General features: G+C 36.9%; 1 protein-coding gene across 8 annotated transcripts in view; it reads right to left on the minus strand.

Annotated features, from left to right (window-relative positions):
- Nucleotides 1-427: 427 nt before the first annotated feature.
- TAPT1 (transmembrane anterior posterior transformation 1) overlaps nt 428-18,779 on the minus strand; it is a 51,070-nt gene continuing 32,718 nt past the window's right edge. For all 8 annotated transcript variants that reach the window (XM_074587636.1, XM_074587634.1, XM_074587635.1 and 5 more), the window contains 7 exons: nt 14,774-14,854; nt 13,766-13,875; nt 12,144-12,203; nt 10,697-10,765; nt 9,088-9,164; nt 5,461-5,621; nt 428-2,590 (listed from right to left, as the gene is read on the minus strand). In XM_074587636.1, coding sequence (XP_074443737.1) covers nt 2,361-2,590; nt 5,461-5,621; nt 9,088-9,164; nt 10,697-10,765; nt 12,144-12,203; nt 13,766-13,875; nt 14,774-14,854 — 788 coding nt within the window. In that variant the 3' untranslated portion in view covers nt 428-2,360. The remainder of the gene's footprint in view (nt 2,591-5,460; nt 5,622-9,087; nt 9,165-10,696; nt 10,766-12,143; nt 12,204-13,765; nt 13,876-14,773; nt 14,855-18,779) is intronic.

Consider the following 18,779-nt stretch of genomic DNA (forward strand, 5'->3'; position numbering starts at 1 on the left):
TTCAGTGCAGTCAGCCGTTACCACCACCCTTTCACTGTCACTCTCAGGTGGCTCAGGAAAGGATCTGCCTACGCTTATCCTGCAGTTACACCCACACGACAAAGCCAAACGTAACCAATCCAATTGTAGTAACTGACTACCTAAATTACAACTCCCTTAAGACATAATATTTTTTTCATTTACAAGGGGTTTGCCTTTAAAAAACAAATAAATAGTAGGTTGGCATCAAAACCTTCTTCCTACAAGTGGCAATAACCAACTGCTACAGAAATAAATCAGAAGTAAAGCCATCGATAACACAGTTCTTATGCACGTTCGTGTCCCACATTTGTAAGAATGTGACTTCATGGAAATTGGAATTTGATACAGTAAATACATTGCAAGATCACCAACTCTGAATACTAAGAAAGAAATGTCGACGCTGTACTTTTCCTTTTTTAAACAAATATTACAAAATTGAATTTTATTGAGTTTCACACAAGATGCACTTATAAAATTGATACAGAATGTCATTCAACAGAAAAAAAAAATAAATGAAAGCAATTCCAAGCTTTCTTTAGCAACTCCTAAATAATTCAAAAATAAGATACACCACATTGACAGATAATCTGAATTTCAATGTGTGAACATCTCCAATTAGTATAAAATACATCAAAAATTAAAGAATTTCAGATTTTTGCCCAGCACAAGTCCTATTCTTTATAGTATCATCCCTGAACAGTAACCACAGATTTTTGGCCGTGACTCCAGCTACTCTTGATGGGAGAGGAGAGGCTGAAAGACTGCAGCAAGAAGTTCCCACCAGAGCAGACCACACGAACCCGTATGGCAAAGCCACCTCATTAGCAAGTCTGCTCAGAGACATGATAACTCTGTCCAACTGCCTCCATTTGCTATAGTGCTGTAGTCCTGCCAGTTTCAGGCATTAGCATATACATGAAACTTTTGCATGTTCATAAAGCAAATGAACTTTGGCTTTCCCACTCTGACTAATTACGAAATTAGCAAAGAGCAAATTTTGTCTTCATTTTTTCAGCATTGAAGTACTTTTATGATACCTTCCCTTGGAAAGTGAAACGGGTGCTTTATTAAATATCTAAAAGGCATCTGAAGTTAATGCTGTGTTTTAACAACAATACATGAAGAATTCATCATTAACTAAAGAGTCTCTTTTGATATAAGTGTCCAGCCTAACTTTGGAGCTCAAATTTATTCCGTTCATGGTCTGAGGATTCCAAACCATCTTTCATCAATTCTCCCACAAAACTGCATCTCACACCAGAAATTAAGTTGCATTGTAATGCTTAAATGTTCTCTATAGATTTAGTCCATCGACTTAAATTTGGCTTAATCCAATCAATTAAAATGGATAATTCTGATTTGATTGACAGTATGAGCTTTTATAAACACATTCTCCGGCAAGTTAATACACAGATGTCGTTCTTATCAGAGTTAAACCCAAAATGCAGTGTAATATTCTTTTCTGCTGCGTTAATGCCAGACATACAGTCCCAACACAACACTTGCTTGCTGCAATTAACACTGCCTTTCCTCAACATATAGAAGTGCCTCTTTATTATTTTTCCCTACAGCAGCAAAAAAATCCTCAGCTTTTAAAAATACTTTTATAAATAATTTGCCTTGCAGGACACACAACTTAACACAAGAAATGAATATGTTTCATATTTGCCCAGTTAAGCAGAACCTTCATTACTGTGATCTTTCCTTGGTGTTTAGTATTTAGATAAAATAGTATGCAGTAAGTCTTTCATTTAAAGGCAAAATTTTATTCTGATTACAAGATTTTCAAGATACATTTTGAAAAGATTTTTGTTGACAAGAATAACTATCTTGACTTACTGTTTTATGTACCAATGCTTTATGCGTTTGTTGATATAAGCACATGTTTGGAATTCTGCTTGCGGATGTTTAATAAAACAAGGTAACTGGAAAGGCAAGCTTCCGGTCAAGTTGTCACACACTTCAAGGAATATCCTTACACTGGAGGAACCTTCATGAAAAGTAGTACGTTCGGAAGCATGGTTTCATAACGCGGAACAGGATTATGCTTTTTTTTCCAGTCTATTTTCCAGAAAAGTGATACTGCAGCTCTGCCACCAGGCTAGAGACTCACGATCCATCACATTTTCCAAGAGGCAAGTTAAAGATCACTTACTTGACCTGACCAGATACCAAGCCAAGTTACTTGTAGAAAGAAATTAATATTTTTTGCCATTAATAATTTAAGTTTTTAAATAAATATTTATGTGCCTTTTTTGGCAACTGTCCATTCCGGTAGCATCTGCTGTCCCAACAGCTCAGTATCCTTAGCACATTGATTTTAAAAAAAAAAAAAAATCTTAGTCAATTCTGTTTCCACAAATAGTAAACCTGTCTATCTCCAACAAGTCTTTCTTTGAAGACCTGTGTTTTAATTCTGAACTGTCTTGGCTTATATCTTTTTCTTCTCCATCAGGAGTTGTCAGAAATTGATCAGAATTGCTTGTCACAAGTAAAGACGGTGTGTTCTCCTTCTGATGCACGGGTTGATTGGTAACTGATGTAGATCCATTTTCATCTGTGGAAATTCCTGTTGGAACAGAAGACAAAGATAATCATTAATTTAACACAGACATACTGATGCACCTATAACACCCGTATTCATGCAAAGCTGCCCTGAAAAAGTGTGCTGCATCAAACCAGCAGAAGCAACAGAAGAATGCTTTGTGGAAGCCAATACACCAAGACATAACACCTCTTCTTAATTTTACCATAAGTGATTTCCTTTTCTAATTTGGTAAAAAGATAGAAAATGAATTCTACAGAAGTTCAGATAACGAGCAAGACTATAAGCAGCAGATGTTAGGACACACACTACATTCTTCTGGCTTACATACTCATTTTTGTTGGCTTAGACAAAAAATTTTTTGACAGTCATTGTGTGAATCACACAAATATTTTCTACTGAACTGAAGAAAAAGAGAAAAAGAATCTCTGTAGCAGGAACTAGATGTGCCTAAACCTCTACATATGTACAATAAACCTGGCTTCTCTAGGGATAGCTAATAAATGACTCATGCACTGCTACACACTTTAATAGCACTGGCTCCTAAAGCAGTTCTATTAGAGATGTCTGTTTTTACTCCTGCCTCTTACTTCAGTGGAATTGAACACTGGCTCCATTAACCTAAGGTATTTGTAAGTAGTATCCATGTATTTTTTTTCCACATTTTGTTAAAACATTTAAAGAATTAAAATGCACAAGCAAATGACAAGGAAATAAACTTTTCTTATTTACTATCTCCTTGTAAAGACTGAGTTATTGTTTTTAAAGGAATCTGAAACAATCTGACTAATGTGGAGAGTACGGCAGACCAGCCCAAGGGAACATTATTTTTAAGAATCGCAGCACTATCCAAATTACTACAAAACCTTCTTTCTGTACAGCATCTCTTCACAGTATACCATCTACTACTTGAAAGTAGATGGGTTGCTCTCTACAGTCTTATGCAAGTCAAAGGTACTGAACTTGCATCGAGAAAGGAGACAAGCAGAACTTCATTACAAAGGTATTTTCTAAGCCAGCAGCTTCCAGAGAAAGCTGGTTAGTCTACAAACAGTTTGCCCAGAGAGGTGGTGGAAGCCCCATCCCTGGAAGTTTTTAAGGCCAGGCTGGACGGGGCTCTGAGCAGCCTGGTCTAGTGGGAGGTGTCCCTGCCCAGGGCAGGGGGTTGGAACTAGATGACCTTTAAGGTCCCTTCCAACCCTAACAATTCTATGATTCTATACAAATAGTTAGAAGTTCCATCCTTCAAGAGCAGAACAAAATTTTATCCTTCAAAATTTTAAACTGTTTCTGTGGACAAGGTGGAAACTCTTAGCAAATAAATTGAATTACATTATAAACTGATAGAAAGTAGACCAGATTAATTCCCTTACCATCATACTAGTAAGAGATGTGTTGAGAGACTGTATTGAAAAAAATTCCCTGATAAGTGGGACACAACGATTAATCAATATTGCAGAGCCCAGCAGTAATAATGCAGACACACAGAAGCTGGGGAAAGTAAAAACATTCTTTCACATAACTGAGGTTTCTAGTAAATGAAGAGCTGTTAAAAGGTATAAAACCCCCTGAAAACTGTTAAAAATCAAGCTTTTTCATCACCAATGGAAGTGAAGAATATTCTAAATAATATCAGCAAAAGCTTTTTGATTGCTACTTTTTAAACAAAATCTTTCAGTTTGAGGAAATAAGCACCTCTGCTGACTGACCCGTTAAAATTGCTGCGGCTTCAGCTAAAAATAGTCTTCAGGATTTATTTACTGTTAGTTTAAGGATCAGTCTAAATAAGTACAGCTTATTAAGTCTCATATCCAAGTGTAGTACTAGTATCTTTTATTAAAACTTTATCATTGTGATAGTTGTCTAATGGAAGGCAAGAGGCATTCAGACCAATTTGTATTAAATTCTTTCATGATGAAACTAAAGCAACTCTATGAATTTAAGCTATCTAAAAATAAATGTCTGCACCAAGTTTCTGCACGATTTGATTTGACACAGGTGAGACAGATTTATGACTGAAACACTGACAGCTTCTTAACTCTACTATTGCTGGCGAGACACTATGACGACTAATAAGCACCTTACATTTCAAGCTGTTCAAGTCTTTGGCAAGCAACAGAGCGAACACAATAAAAGCCTCACTGTTAAGTTCTCTAGGGCTTTCATTGAGCTCTTCACAGAGGAAGATACACAATCCAATTCAGTTGACTAGAACAATGAAGGTTTCTGTTTCCTTCTATAACTTGTCACAGCGATATAATAATGCCCCATTCCAATTATATATTAACCGCTAATGCTGAGGACCCATACAAGAAAATCATGCTGCACAGACTTGAAATGAAGCGAGTAGAGACCAGCTGAAATTCCTTTTTGGATTTCATAAAGCTTTTCATTCATGCATTCATGACAATTATAAGTAATTATATCTATTGTGTGCCATGCTTTACATTAATTTCCATAAGAAATGCACTGCTACCTTATTAAACTTCAGCACTGCCAGAGATTATATGTAAATATTTACTTATTTGTATAGTGACATGGCAGAGGAGGTTGGACTAGATGATCTTTAAAGGTCCCTTCCAACCCAAACCATTCTATGATTATGATTTTCAAACAAAAAAAGTGTGCTACTGTTCTGATGTTACTATCACCTCCAAATATCAAGGTGGGATCTTATCAGAGATGAGTATTTATAACTAAAAGATACATGAACTAAAAGCAATAAGTTCTATTACATTTACAGACTTGTGCTCACAGCTGTGATATGGTACAATTAAGGTCCACCTAGAGGGCTACTGTGCAGCTAACAATGTCCTACATCTGGTTTAATATTAAATTTAGCCTGAAAGCAATTTGCATTACAGTTGAAAACAGAACAAGGCAGTTAGGCTTACCTTGGGTAGATTTAAACATGCTTTGCTGTTTGCCAGCTGGCTTCCCTGGGGTGGCAGTCAGGACAGGATTGAATAATTTCTCCTCCATTTTTGCCTCCTTTACATATTGACACGATTTCCCCAGCAATACAATACTGTTAAGGACTTTTAGAGATATTAACCTGGAAAAAATAAAACGATTTGTTTACATATTTGCATTAGTGTATTAAAATAATTGCATACTATTCATACTGCAATTATTCATATTAAAATAATTGCATTTGGTTACTCCTGTCTTATAAGGATTAGCTACCAAATTAAATCCCTTCAATAGCAGGATCAAAAGGTAATTTCCTTTTCTGAACAATTTGTTTCAGATTCAATGCTTAAGTTTTCTATTTTTTAAATTTTTTTTTTCAGAAGGCATCTAGAGAAAAACATCAAGTTTTATCATAGTTTAACAAAAGGACTACAAGGACAGTTAAGCAGCCATCTAATACATCAAATATTTAAACACAGAACTAAAAAGGGCCCTCAACAGTGCAAGTCCAAGTTAAATACACTACTGTTAAAACTGTAGCCTTAAGTGTACCCAGCGAAGGATCACTAGTGGACCCTGACCCACAAGAAAGCAAATATATCTAGCTTTCACTAATTACAGACTCATCATAAAAAGACAGTCCACGAAACTCAACAAATCCAATGAGGCAGCACTGCACTACCATCATAGCACAGTCCAGTTGATGGCAGATCCCTTTTCCATTATCACTAATTTGCAGAACAAACTTCAGCAGATCAGTGAAGTCCCTTTTATACCTGTGCTCTCATCTGAAGAACAGGAAGGTCCCATCTACCATCAAGTGCTTTTAGATCTACAACTCAAATGAGCTTTGTAAAATCCAAGTTCCATTACTAGTATTACACAACATGCAGACCAATGTCTACTCTAGAGGTGAAAGCAGAGGTGAAGCAGGTGAAGGCTCACTACAGAATAACAAGGAAACAGTGATCTATCCTCTGTAGGATGAATATAAATATTCTCCACGCAAATCAACCTATGTTACAAAAGTGAACCAAATGCAGACTCTAAAATCGTTCTCTATTCTCTGAAAATTTTTTTATTATGTACATCACTAACCGACTAAAAGAAGACAAATTGAACATTCACAAATTAAAATCCATGAATGGGTCTAACTGCTTAATCGTAAAGTGACCCAAGCACACTTCAGCAGCAGCTTCACTCTCTCTCACTGCATTAATGTAATCAGAACTCGTCAAGCAGAAAAATAAAGTACTCCACACTTTTAAGGGAATTTTATACATTTACTTGTAGATGAAATTTAGAGAAATGGAAGAATGAGCAGAGCAGACTGCTTTCAGTACTCAGAAAAAACTGACATTTTAGTATCCAAGCAACCACAAAGAAGTTATCATTTTATACAAGTTGAAAGCCATTATTCTCTACAGTTTCATTAGGTTATCAGGATAGATTTTGTTTCCGAGAGTTGAGAAGCTCTCCTCCATTTTTAATAAATTTTAGAGGGTTTTTTCTCCTACACTTTTTATGTAACATGCTTTTGTTCTGGGAGAGTAGGTGTTTACAGCATGACCTGACTCTGATTTAATGAGATCAGAAGTTGAAAAGGCCATAAATCAACACTTTACTGTATCAGTTCCAGTTTCTCATGGAAAATTATGCAAGAGTTTCTAGCGATTCTCCTTTATTCTTTTCTGCCAGTCCACCCCAGGCTCAAATTTCTAACAACAATGTAAGTTTGCAGTTGTTCAAACTCCTAGAAAAAGAAAACTCAGGTTTTATATGCTGGGCAGGACTATTTAATAGTATAACTTACAGTATCACAGTTGTTAACTATCAGTACAAAATAATGTCCTCCACATTATAGTCTCAATCCTTTGCCCAGTTAACTGTTTCAGATTTATCCCACTGTTTCTCACATATCTATGCTATACTAACATGATGAAAAGCTGAAATTTATGTTCAGAACACAAATTACTTGAAAGATGCAAGAGGTAAGTTAGCTCCAGATCTGAGATCATGGCAGAAGTAAAAATCTTGTTCTCACTTTTCAATAAGGACAAAATCAACCAAAATACATTTACTCTTGTGACCTATGCCATCAAAAAGCAGCATTTAATCCTTCATGTTAATTACATTACTTCTTCCTGCCCTCGTTCCTCCAAGCCACAGAGACAGAGAAAAATCCAGGACTGGGCTGCAGCAGTGGAATAGCAGTAGTAGGGAAATATTGCATATATTGGGAGAAAAGAAAATCCACTGAGCAGAATCAAGGTACTGAACTTGGTATACCACAGCTGGAATGTGATGATCAGGGACTAGTGCTTTCAATTATACAGAGCTGGCTTTAGGGAGAACATGGGCACAGCATGTGGTACGCTGGGGAAGAAATCAAAGTATGGTGCAGAGGAATATGGCCAATATTTTAATATTTCACCTATATGCAATACCTCAAAGTCCTAGTTATTTGACACTAAAGAGATGTGTCTCTACACTAATGTGCACTAGACACGTTAGACCAAGTTCTACTTTTTTTTGCAGATCCAGGTCAGATTAGAGAGAAGAGCCGATCCGTTTATTAAAAATGTGTGGTAATCCCATTCTTTTCATAAGGTACTGTAAAACAACAGCCTCCTCTCTTCCAGTGTACCTGCTGAACCACTGCCCCTGTCTTTTACTTCCCAAGTCTTTCTGCCTTCAGCTACAAATACAACTTGGTGGGGCATTAGAAGAGATACTCTCACAATACTGTAGGTGGTTTCTCTGTGCTGCTGTGATTTGAATCACTTAATTCTTTATGATCAATTTTAGGAGGACTCCAATATCAATTAGTACTGAGAGACAACAAACACCGACACAGTTCAGTATGCAGCTTTCCTAGAAACAAGTCATGCCCATACAGTCTACAGCAAGTGTCTCATGACAGGCAAACTAGATGGGATTTAAAATACAACTAAACGGATCTCAGAAGTATATATCAACTGGTGAGAAATTAAGGATAACACAAGTATAAACTGACCCGGCCGTGAAGGAATACTTGTAAACTATGGGTTTTGGAAGACAAATTGCCATAAGACACGATATTCCTTAACTAAGATTATTTACTGACACCCCCAGTCCCCTTCCCAGAAAGGCAAGGGGGGCTGCATTTACTTTTTTTTTCATATAGCAGTTTCCTAACACAGACACCTTGCATTTAACTACCAGAGAGGAGAATTCACGATCTGCCCAGAGCACTTACACTGCTTATTTTTGTTGGCATACTGAATCTTTCGTTCTTTTCACAGAAAGTTTCATTCCTTAGAATTCAGTTTCCCCTTTTATGCACATGTATGGTGCTTATCTGTCATAAATTATTTCAATCATTTTTCCATTATTTTATTTTCATTAGTGAAGTTACTTATTGAGGACTATAATTCCCCAATGCAGTTACAGTACTTAGGGACCAATCTGCACTTTCAATTTCAGTTTATGAGCATAAGTGTTTTACATTTTTATTCTACTAAATGTAAACACAGTTTATGTTCATACCTAAAAGTATCAACGGAAGCTTTTTTCACATATCTGATCAAATAATGGTAAATACTTTTCAATTGTGTACGTTTACTTACCCACAGTAGAACAGCACAACACAAACATAAGCTAAGATTCCTTGTACTTTTATTGAGCTCGTTACAACTCTGATGAGCTGTTTTAAGGATAAAAGTTCAACAGTTAAAACATACAGCACACAATTATTAATAGAATATTTTAACAGATGTTTCTTATTTGGTAAATTCAAGACGAAAGTAGAAACATTTGGTTTAATAGAAATTTATTCTAATGTTCCCCTTGGTAGCGCTAGCTGTTCAAGATTTTGAGTTGAGTAAGTATAATAGCACCTAGTTGCAACTCTGTCAGAACTATAGTCTGATAGTGTTTCCTTCACCACTAACTTCCAAGTAGAGTAACAAGTGAAAAAACCCTCCCCAAAAGCCAAGGTCTGGAAGATGAGTTAACAATTTTTGAGGAAAATGTCAAGAGATGCTGATGCAGTAAAACAGAATCAGTGTTTTGCACTATGCTAACATTTTTAATATAAAATTGCTCTGCGGACTAGGCGTATGAAACCCAAGTTTCAGTAACAGATCATCCTGAAATCTCAGTTTTACTTCAGTATTTCACAGCTAGGGTTCCAAGTCAGCAAAGAACTTCAGTTTGTTTTACACCTATTAGTATCCAGGATAACATATCAGAACACAATTAACTTGAAAAATGCATTTCAATCGAATTCTCACTGGATGTATTTTACTTAGTTACAAAAGAAATCATGATTACAACAGTTGTTTTGGTTTTTTGTGGGTTTTTTTATTTGTTTGTTTGGTTTTTTAAATCCTTAATAAAAACTAGGCAAAGCCTGTCAATAGTGTTTTTCCCCATCTCTATAGGAGAACATTACATTTAAAAGTTAATTCATACTGATATTCTTCCAGGAAAATTATGATTTAGCATCTTTGCTGACAAATCAAGGACACATTCCCAGTATTACTGGGAATAATTACTGGGATAACTACTGCTTGTCTACATGCGTATTTATTGAAAATTAGAGCAGCTATTTACAGAAAACATTCTGCAACAGTTAATTCAGAACCGACAACATGTGGACACAATTACAATAATGAAGTGATTCACTTTATAGCAGCATGTCCATGTAACAGGGTCAACTATTTCAGAATCATGTATTCTGCAACAGCTCAGAAGCTCAGTGCCCCATATAAAAGAAAACTGAGTCATTAAGCATACCATCACAGGGACAACCACAAGGACTCCTATAAAAAAAAAACCTAAAAAAACTAGTACACTACTGCTAACCTTCTGGCAACCAGCTGCTTTGACTATTCCGAATGAATGAATAGGATAATTGCCAAAAGGAATAAATGCCTAATAAGCACAGATGTAGTTTCATTCCACTGTTACAGTTCAAGTGCTTATAAATTCTATAAAATTAATCTATATTCGATTTTCTATGAAAGGCTGATAAACAGTAACACACTCATGAAGTCATAATTAGTATATGATATAGGTTATACCGAATGCTAACTCAACCTTGCAGTAACATTTCATTTACTGAAGGTGATCATTTCATCCTCAAAACATCAAAATGAGCTAGCTATCTCACAGGTGTATATTCTCAAAGTGAGATCTTATTGAGAGAAAACTGATAGGAAAAATACAACTTACTAAAACAGCCAGTGGAAGAGGAATGAAACCCATTCTTCTTGAAACCGAATCACTATAGTCTGTATATGCCTAGAAAAAAAGAGGAAGAATAATGAGCTATTTATGCAAAGGAATGAGCTTATTTTTGTTTGGCACACCCTCTAGATAAGAATCAGTCTCTGCTAACAAACACTGTACTGGTATAAAGTGTACCTATTCACATTTTGAAATTCAAATGCAGATAGCTGTACTCTCAGAAAAAAATGTAATACTACCATGATCAGCAAGATTAGCTTCCGTGCTCTAAATCAAGAGTAACTGGAGTATAATACAAATCTCTAAATAGAGAGCAATTAGGACACTGAATCCAAACACGCTATGGTATTTCATCAGTACATTATTACTAGCTCAGAGACCTTTTTGTATTAATTTGACTTTGTTCCTCAAATATTGTACAGAAAAATCCATAACAGGGATAAAAGAACAATTATCCATTACACTAGTAATTTTAAATCATTCTACAAACATCTATAATTAGCCTCAGTAGAACTGTATTAAAATAATATTGAAAATATGTTTACACTTGCACTCTCAAAACACAACTACCCCGCATGACAGCTTTCATGCAGTATTGAACGTCATGCCAAAGTTAGGTCACTCATTGTACACAGAGGACCCTTAGGAAAAGTAATGGAGTCTTCAGAACTAATAAACAATTCTATTTAATTAACAAATTATTAAATAATTAATTGTAACTGAAGGTGTCTGACTTCTTTATGAAGTATAACTACTTTCATTCCTAGCAATAGCTATTAAACAAGCCCAAGGAAACTACGTAAGTTATAATAAAGTTCATTTAATAGTTAGAGCACTCATCCAGAGCACTCACTAACAGGTAAGCAACTCATTCAGGAAAGGTGTACTGTAAATAGTCTTCCAAAAAACAGTACCAATGAAAAACACGAGCAGTCTGTGTGTTCCATAAATACCCATGCCACAACAGTAACATGCACAGTACAAACATCCCTATACATCTGTGCATGCCGTCTGTGAAGAAATAATATAAATTCCTAATGAACACTGTATTTTGATCCAATATAGTTAAAATAAAGCGAAAAGAACAGTAATTTAAAATTATCTCATCTTGTTAAAAGCTTAGTTACTTCCCTTACATCTCAAAAATGTCAAAGTTGTTATAACCATCCCCTGACTGTAAGTGTATTTGGAAGAGGCTTCTCAACAATATAATTAATAAAGCCTGAACTGACATGAAAAACAGAATAAAAATAAGACTATAAATCACAAGGAAATATTCCTGTTATTTCTTATTAAAAAAAAGCAGAGTAGAATTTCAGTGCTGTAGGAGTGTAACAGTTCTGTATTTATTTCTTTACGTATTTGTTCCAATATCCCCCCCATAACAATTATGTTAGTTAAGACAAGAATACGCCTTTATTTTCAGGCTTACATTTTTCTGTCGACTGCTAACAAGGTCAAATGCAAGACTGGCTCTGTATTCACTGTAGACCTGGAAAAAATCCAGCACATTTGATGCGTGATTAATTTTTTATCATACTTTATAGAAGCAACAGAGATATTAATAAAATATTTCTGTAAAAAATATTATAAACACTTATGCACAGGCTGAAGGACTCACAGTCTGTTTTTCTGACGTCTAATTGCACCTTTCAACAGATGAGTCTATATTTCTGTGATGAAGTAACTTGTGTATATATACAACAAACAACATCCTAAAAGCATTTACTGAATTTGAGGATCACCAGAAATAAAAAGTAAGAGAAAGCGTGTTTACTTTTTCCTGCATTTCATAATTTCTTTTAAGCTACATGAAAGGTAGCGCTGGGATCAAACTAAGCAAAAGAAAAAGCCTACTTCTATACCAAGCAAGTGTTTCCATGAAAAAAGCAAATTGTATCTGAGAATGAATAAAGCTTTTATTTCCTCTGAAACAGTCCTGCATATTAAGACAGAAAAGCACCTATTTTAAGGACAAGTGCCAGGGCAATGTGCACTGCAGATGTTCAAAACTTCTGAAAAAGTTTCATAACCTAGCAACTGTAAATCTTCAGAACTTCATACAAAAAATACAAAGTTTGTTAAATAAACCTTGCAAAATCATCATCCTACTACCCCCCACCTTCCAGCTGTTTCCGCACACTGAAGCGTGCTACATTTTTGGCTATCGTGACTTCATTACTGCTCCTTTTTACACTCTCTATGTACAAGTAGGGCATGCATAAATGCCTCTGGCATAAGGCATAAGTACATCTATTAAACTTGTTTCAACACCACACAACGTAGTTACTTTAGAGATGATGAAAATAATAGCACTTCCAAGTTCTGATCTCATTTCCTGAAAAGTGGTTTTATTAGTGAAAAAATGCTGACTCATCTCTTCGCAAATTTACCAAGTGCATTTGAATTCACGCAACATGCAAGACAAATAGCCAATGCATCATGCCACGCCCCGCAAAAAGTAACCTCATCTACTACTTTAAAAGAAGGACTGCATAATATATGTGGCCTAAGAAATTTCAGGAGTGGGAAACCAGCAGATAACCCACTTCATATTAGTGCTCCAGGGACACTGGGAAAATATACCCCTGATTTCAGACTCCAGGCTTTAACACACATGCAAGAACAGAGATTCAATACCCTCACAATACCTGTTTTTCCTAAAGCCTGAATTTTAACCTACAATCCATTCTGGCAGGAAAAGGCACAAGTTCTGTCTAGGCTGCAGAACAAGTAATTGTCTGTCAGTTCAACGAGTGATCACTTCACAAAATGATCTGCCAGTTATGTGAATTGTAGTTATTATGTGAATTGTTATACAGCACTTTCAATAATTTATGCATCTGAACTACTAACTTAGAAGCAGAGGTGTTATAAAGATCCTCAGAAGTATATTGTATCAGGAAATTACCAAGCTTTCCCAAATGATATCCTATATATGGAAATAGCACTGTTTACATTTCTGCACTGGAATAAAATTTAATATTTAAAAAAATATTAGCAAAATAAACAACGACTTAAAATAGGACTCAACATTTTAAACAGGATACCTACATCTGCTGTGATGTCATTGAATTTTGTTATAAAGGCATGTTTCACAATATCCACTGCAATTTCTGAAGCAACCACCATGCAAACATCCGGGAATAACACCCAAAGATGATCTGAAGGTCAGGAAGAAACAAGTTAAGCCATTTAATTTGACTCCCGTATACAAATCAAAAATTGCGACAATTTTGCTCAACAGTCAAAAATCCTCAAGAGCCTGAAGAGTCTGTAACCTTACATCACCAGTCCGCAAGTAGTGTGCAAGTTCTCACTTATTCCATTGCTGTTCTAGAAACTTATCAGTACTACACAATCACACCACAATTACAATCAGGTTCTAAAGCCTCTATTTCGTAAAGCTTCATCTCTACTACAAAGACAATCGTTGCACATACTAGACAGTACATATTCAGGATTATGAGAAATAGCCAGAGCACCTACCTGCAGTTTTAGGTGCTTAAGGTAAAATTTAGTTAAGACTCGTAACATTCAAGCAAAATACACCACACAGATCAGGGCTCAAAATGATTAAAACAATATTTCAATAAAATAAAATAAAATTCAAATTTTACTCAATATTTATTCAATATGGTATTAAAATCCTAAATATAATCAATATTAAATTATGAATGGAAGTTTTTACATAATCAATCTTCTATCAAATTTCAATCTCACTAGCGACAGAAAATAAAATTCTCTAGGGGATTCTTCATCCTCAATGTACTCCAAGGAAAGGGAAGTGCTGCAAAGAAATCATTCAAGACACTGCTTAAAACATAACTACGCATATTGGTAGCATAACAGCATATACTTCTAGCAGAAAGGACAGAGTCACAATTACAAGAAAACCAGAAACAGAAAAATGAGAATCTAAAGTATTTGACAAATTAAGATTCCTCAATTAAATGTCCTGGGTGCCCTCATCTTTCAGATTGCAGAAAGAAGCAAGGGCTACAGCTGTTGATAGCACAGAATTTGTCATTTCGTGTTTCATTTTTCTACTAGTTTACTCACCTGGATTCCATGAGAACTGTTCCATATTTCTTAGACATACAATTAGCAGCAGTACGTAATTGGTGAACCTCTCTTTTATATCTAGTTAAGAAAAAAAAAAAAAGTAAGCTGTCAACTCCAAAGAAACATTAATTTGCATACATAGATATCTACTCATTCTGTGGTTCTATTATTTATTAAGTCTTGGATTAGACAACCTTTTCCACAAATCATTTGATCGGATTTGTGGGGAGGGGACATTGGGAACCTCACCATGGACAGGAGCTCTGCAGTATGCTGTGGCCCGACTGGAGCTCTGCCTGATGCTGCACCAATTCAGGGTTCCCAGCATCAGAAGGGACGTTAAGTTGTGACTTGCTATCACCTTTTCTAATACGCTAATAAAACAGACATCTTGATAAAGTTTGTGCATTTCTTGCGGGATTCAAAAAGAACCAGCACCTCCTGGTGCAAAAATGGAGACAATACACCTGTCTGTCATTTCAAGTTACTAGCAGGGCAAATGTCATTTTCTATAGATCACAGATATCCTAACTGCTATATACTGGGGGGAAGAGCGGGGAGTGAAAGTCTTTCAATACAACTATTACACCTTATTTACAAGGTTACGACCAGTCTTACACATTGCCACCTTAAAAGGGAACAGCAGGATACATCATCTCAGTTATCAAAACCATAAGAACTATAACACAAAATGAATCTGACTTGAGATGGAGTCTTATGACTTGCCCTCCCAGATAAGGCATGGTCTTTTTGTCTAATTTGGTACTCTATCTCAAGAAACAACGCATACATCTTGCTTCAGGAAGCATGACTTTTAACAACTAAAAAACCTCCCTGAAATTACATTATTGAAAAATGGGGTAAAACCTAAAACATAACGTTCTTTCTGTTTAAGTCATCTCCAAATCCAAAGCGTTCATTTCCTTAAACACCTTGAATATTCTGTGGGGTTCTACCTACTGATTTTAGTCAAAATTAAAAAAAAAAAAAAGGAGAAAGGAAAATGTTCAGAAGAACAGTTAAGGATCAAGCTGGCCAAAACCAGATTTAACTTTGTGTCAGCAGCTTCCATTGTCTCTGACTACAAACCAACAACAATGTTCATTGCTGTAGTTATGGTATGCTAGTATATCAACATCCCCCATTTTAAAAAAGAGGTTTCGAAATACTGGCAAGCCTGAGGGAAGGGAGCAAAAAGAAAAGAACAACTCCTCCATGAGAAGAGAACGAAATCACACAGAATTCAAGACGTATGAGATTGCATGCATACAAGTAAAAATGCACGTTTTGGGGTACATAAACTCATCTCAGTATGTGCTGGGGAAGGATCAGAGGAAGCACAAGTTTCCAAAACAGAACAAATGGCATATGCATGGGGGAAGAAACAAGGAAATCCTTCAGTAAAATAAATTTAAATACCAGAAAAAAAACAGGACATAGGTGAAGTCCTATCCCTAATTTCTTGGTTTCCTGCTGGTAATGCTCCAAGAAATCAGGATGTTCTTCTATGCTTCTTTATTTACCAAATACTGCCCATATCACCAGAACACAGTATTTTCTAGTTATGAGATATCACTTGGCACTGTCACCAATGGATCAATGCGCAGTCTAGTATTCCTTAATCTATATTCTCTATCACACCTATTAGCAACTTGAAAGTAATCACTGAGTTTTCAGACTTTTGCCGAAAAATCTCACACTGCATACTTCCACACTGCCATGACACATCATTGACCAGCATAAGACAACACCAATATCCCATCTTCAGGGCTTCATATCCAAGGGACATCTGTACAGATAGAAACTTTCAAGTTGGATGCAAGGACCTTAATTCAGGCCTAAACTAAACTAAAGTACGTCTCAAGCCAATCCTTCAGACGTTTATTACCTGCTCAGTATACGTTATCTCACCCGTTGACAGGATTAAATTGAGAAGGGACATCTTTGGCCCTAAATTTCCTCTTATGCTGTAATAACAACCATTTTCCCCCCCACTAATTTCTGAGATCGGATGACAGGCTGACACCTATTTTTCCCCTCTGCTTATTTTCCTGTTCTTACTGGCCTCCTTTCTCATCTGTCATCTCTGCTGCCACTGCTGTTCAAGGCTGCTCAGAGTGAGGAATGAGTGCAGCTGCTCTTCTTCATCCTCACCCCTCGCATCAGCCAATTGGCAGAGATGCACGCAGGGAGAAAGGGCTTCAACAGTAAACCCGAACGGTTCAGAAATTCACCTCATTTCTCACCCTCAAGGACAAGGGCAAAAAAAGGCTTCAGGATATCCAAAACAATCAATGGTAATCACTCCTAAATCCCAATTAAAACTTCGGAATACAAATCATGCACTGATAATGTTCAGCATTTACAATGAATTTATTTGATGCTGTATATGTTTTTTTTTTTTTAAACAGGTGAGGGGGATTTCCTATGCCATGTCTTGCCACTTCTTAGATGATGTGGTGAACTAAAGAACAAATGAGGCTACATCCCTAGATTCACACTTACAGACACCATGCTCTTAAAGAAGAACAAAGGGAAAATAAACTACTGTATGTGTCAATCTGGGGAAACAGTGACAAGTCACCAGTGTTAGTGTTCAGGTATAGAGATTGCAAGTACTGTCAAAAGGAAATGTCTTTATTCTGCTTTAGCATGATGAAAAGTAAAGTGGGAAGAAAAAGAGATTTCCATTCTTCCTTATTCACCACGACAATCCTTAATAACAATGACATCAGCTGCTTCAACTCAGTTTCAAACATATCCCACAAAGTGTTGGTGATAAGCATATCATAAACTGTTTTTCTGTTAGAGTGCAGTATAGCTTTAATAACTCTTTCCATTATAGGACAGGGTTAAATGACAGCCAAAACAATAGGCTGGGGACATTTTAAACAGCCTTCAGCTACCTCCACAAGCACATGATTAAGAAGTTTACTTTCTCACTGTTTATACTCCTAAGTGTTGAAGAACTGACATCTACCACTAATTCAGATATACTTATCATAGAATCATAGAATGTGTTGTGTAGGAAGGGACCCTTAAAGGTCATCTAGTCCAACCCTCCTGCAGTAAGCAGGGACATCTTCAACTAGACCAGATTGCTCAGAGCCTCATCAAGCCTGGCCTTGAATGTCTCCAGGGATGGGCTCTCCACCACCTCTCTGGGCAACCTGTGCCAGTGTCTCACCACCCTCGTCATAAAGAACTTCTTCCTAATGTCTAATCTAAACCGACCCTGCTCTGGTTTAAAACCATTGCCCCTCGTCCTACCGCTACATGCCCTTGCAAACAGCCCCTCCCCAGCTTTCTTTTAGGCTCCCTTCAGGTACTGGAAGGCTGCTATAAGGTGTCCCCGGAGCCTTCTCTTCTCCAGGCTGAAGAACCCTGACTCTCTCAGCCTGTCATCACAGAAGAGGTCCTCCAGCCCTTTCATCATCTTCATGGCCCTCCTCTGGACCCACTCCAATAGGTCCATGTCCTTCTTGTGATAAGGATTCCAGAGCTGGATACAGTACTCCAGGTAGGGTCTCACGAGAGCAGAGCAGAGGGGCGGAATCACCTCCCTTGACCTGCTGGCCACACTTCCTTTGATGCAGCCCAGAGTGCGATTGGCCTTCTGGGCTGCAAGCGCACACTCTTGGCTCATGTCCAGCTTCTCATCCACCAGTACCCCGAAGTCCTTTTCCGCAGGGCTACTCTCTATCATGTCATCCCCCAGCCTGTATTGACAATGAGGATTGTCCCGACCCAAGTGTAGGACCTTGCACTTAGCCTTGTTAAACTTCATAAGGTTTGCTTGGGCCCACCTCTCTAGCTTATCCAGGTCTCTCTGGATGACATCCCATCCCTCTGACCTGTCAACTGCACCACTCAGCTTGGTGTGGTTGGCAAGCTTGCTGAGGGTGCACTTGATCCCTTGACTGGTCTCCTGTGAGCACACACCATGCATAGATTGCATTCTAATACAGTGCTTAAACTCTACTCTTAATAGAGTTTGCCCTGA

Source organism: Larus michahellis, chromosome 5 (assembly GCF_964199755.1).
Source record: "Larus michahellis chromosome 5, bLarMic1.1, whole genome shotgun sequence".
Taxonomy (NCBI): Eukaryota; Metazoa; Chordata; class Aves; order Charadriiformes; family Laridae; genus Larus; species Larus michahellis.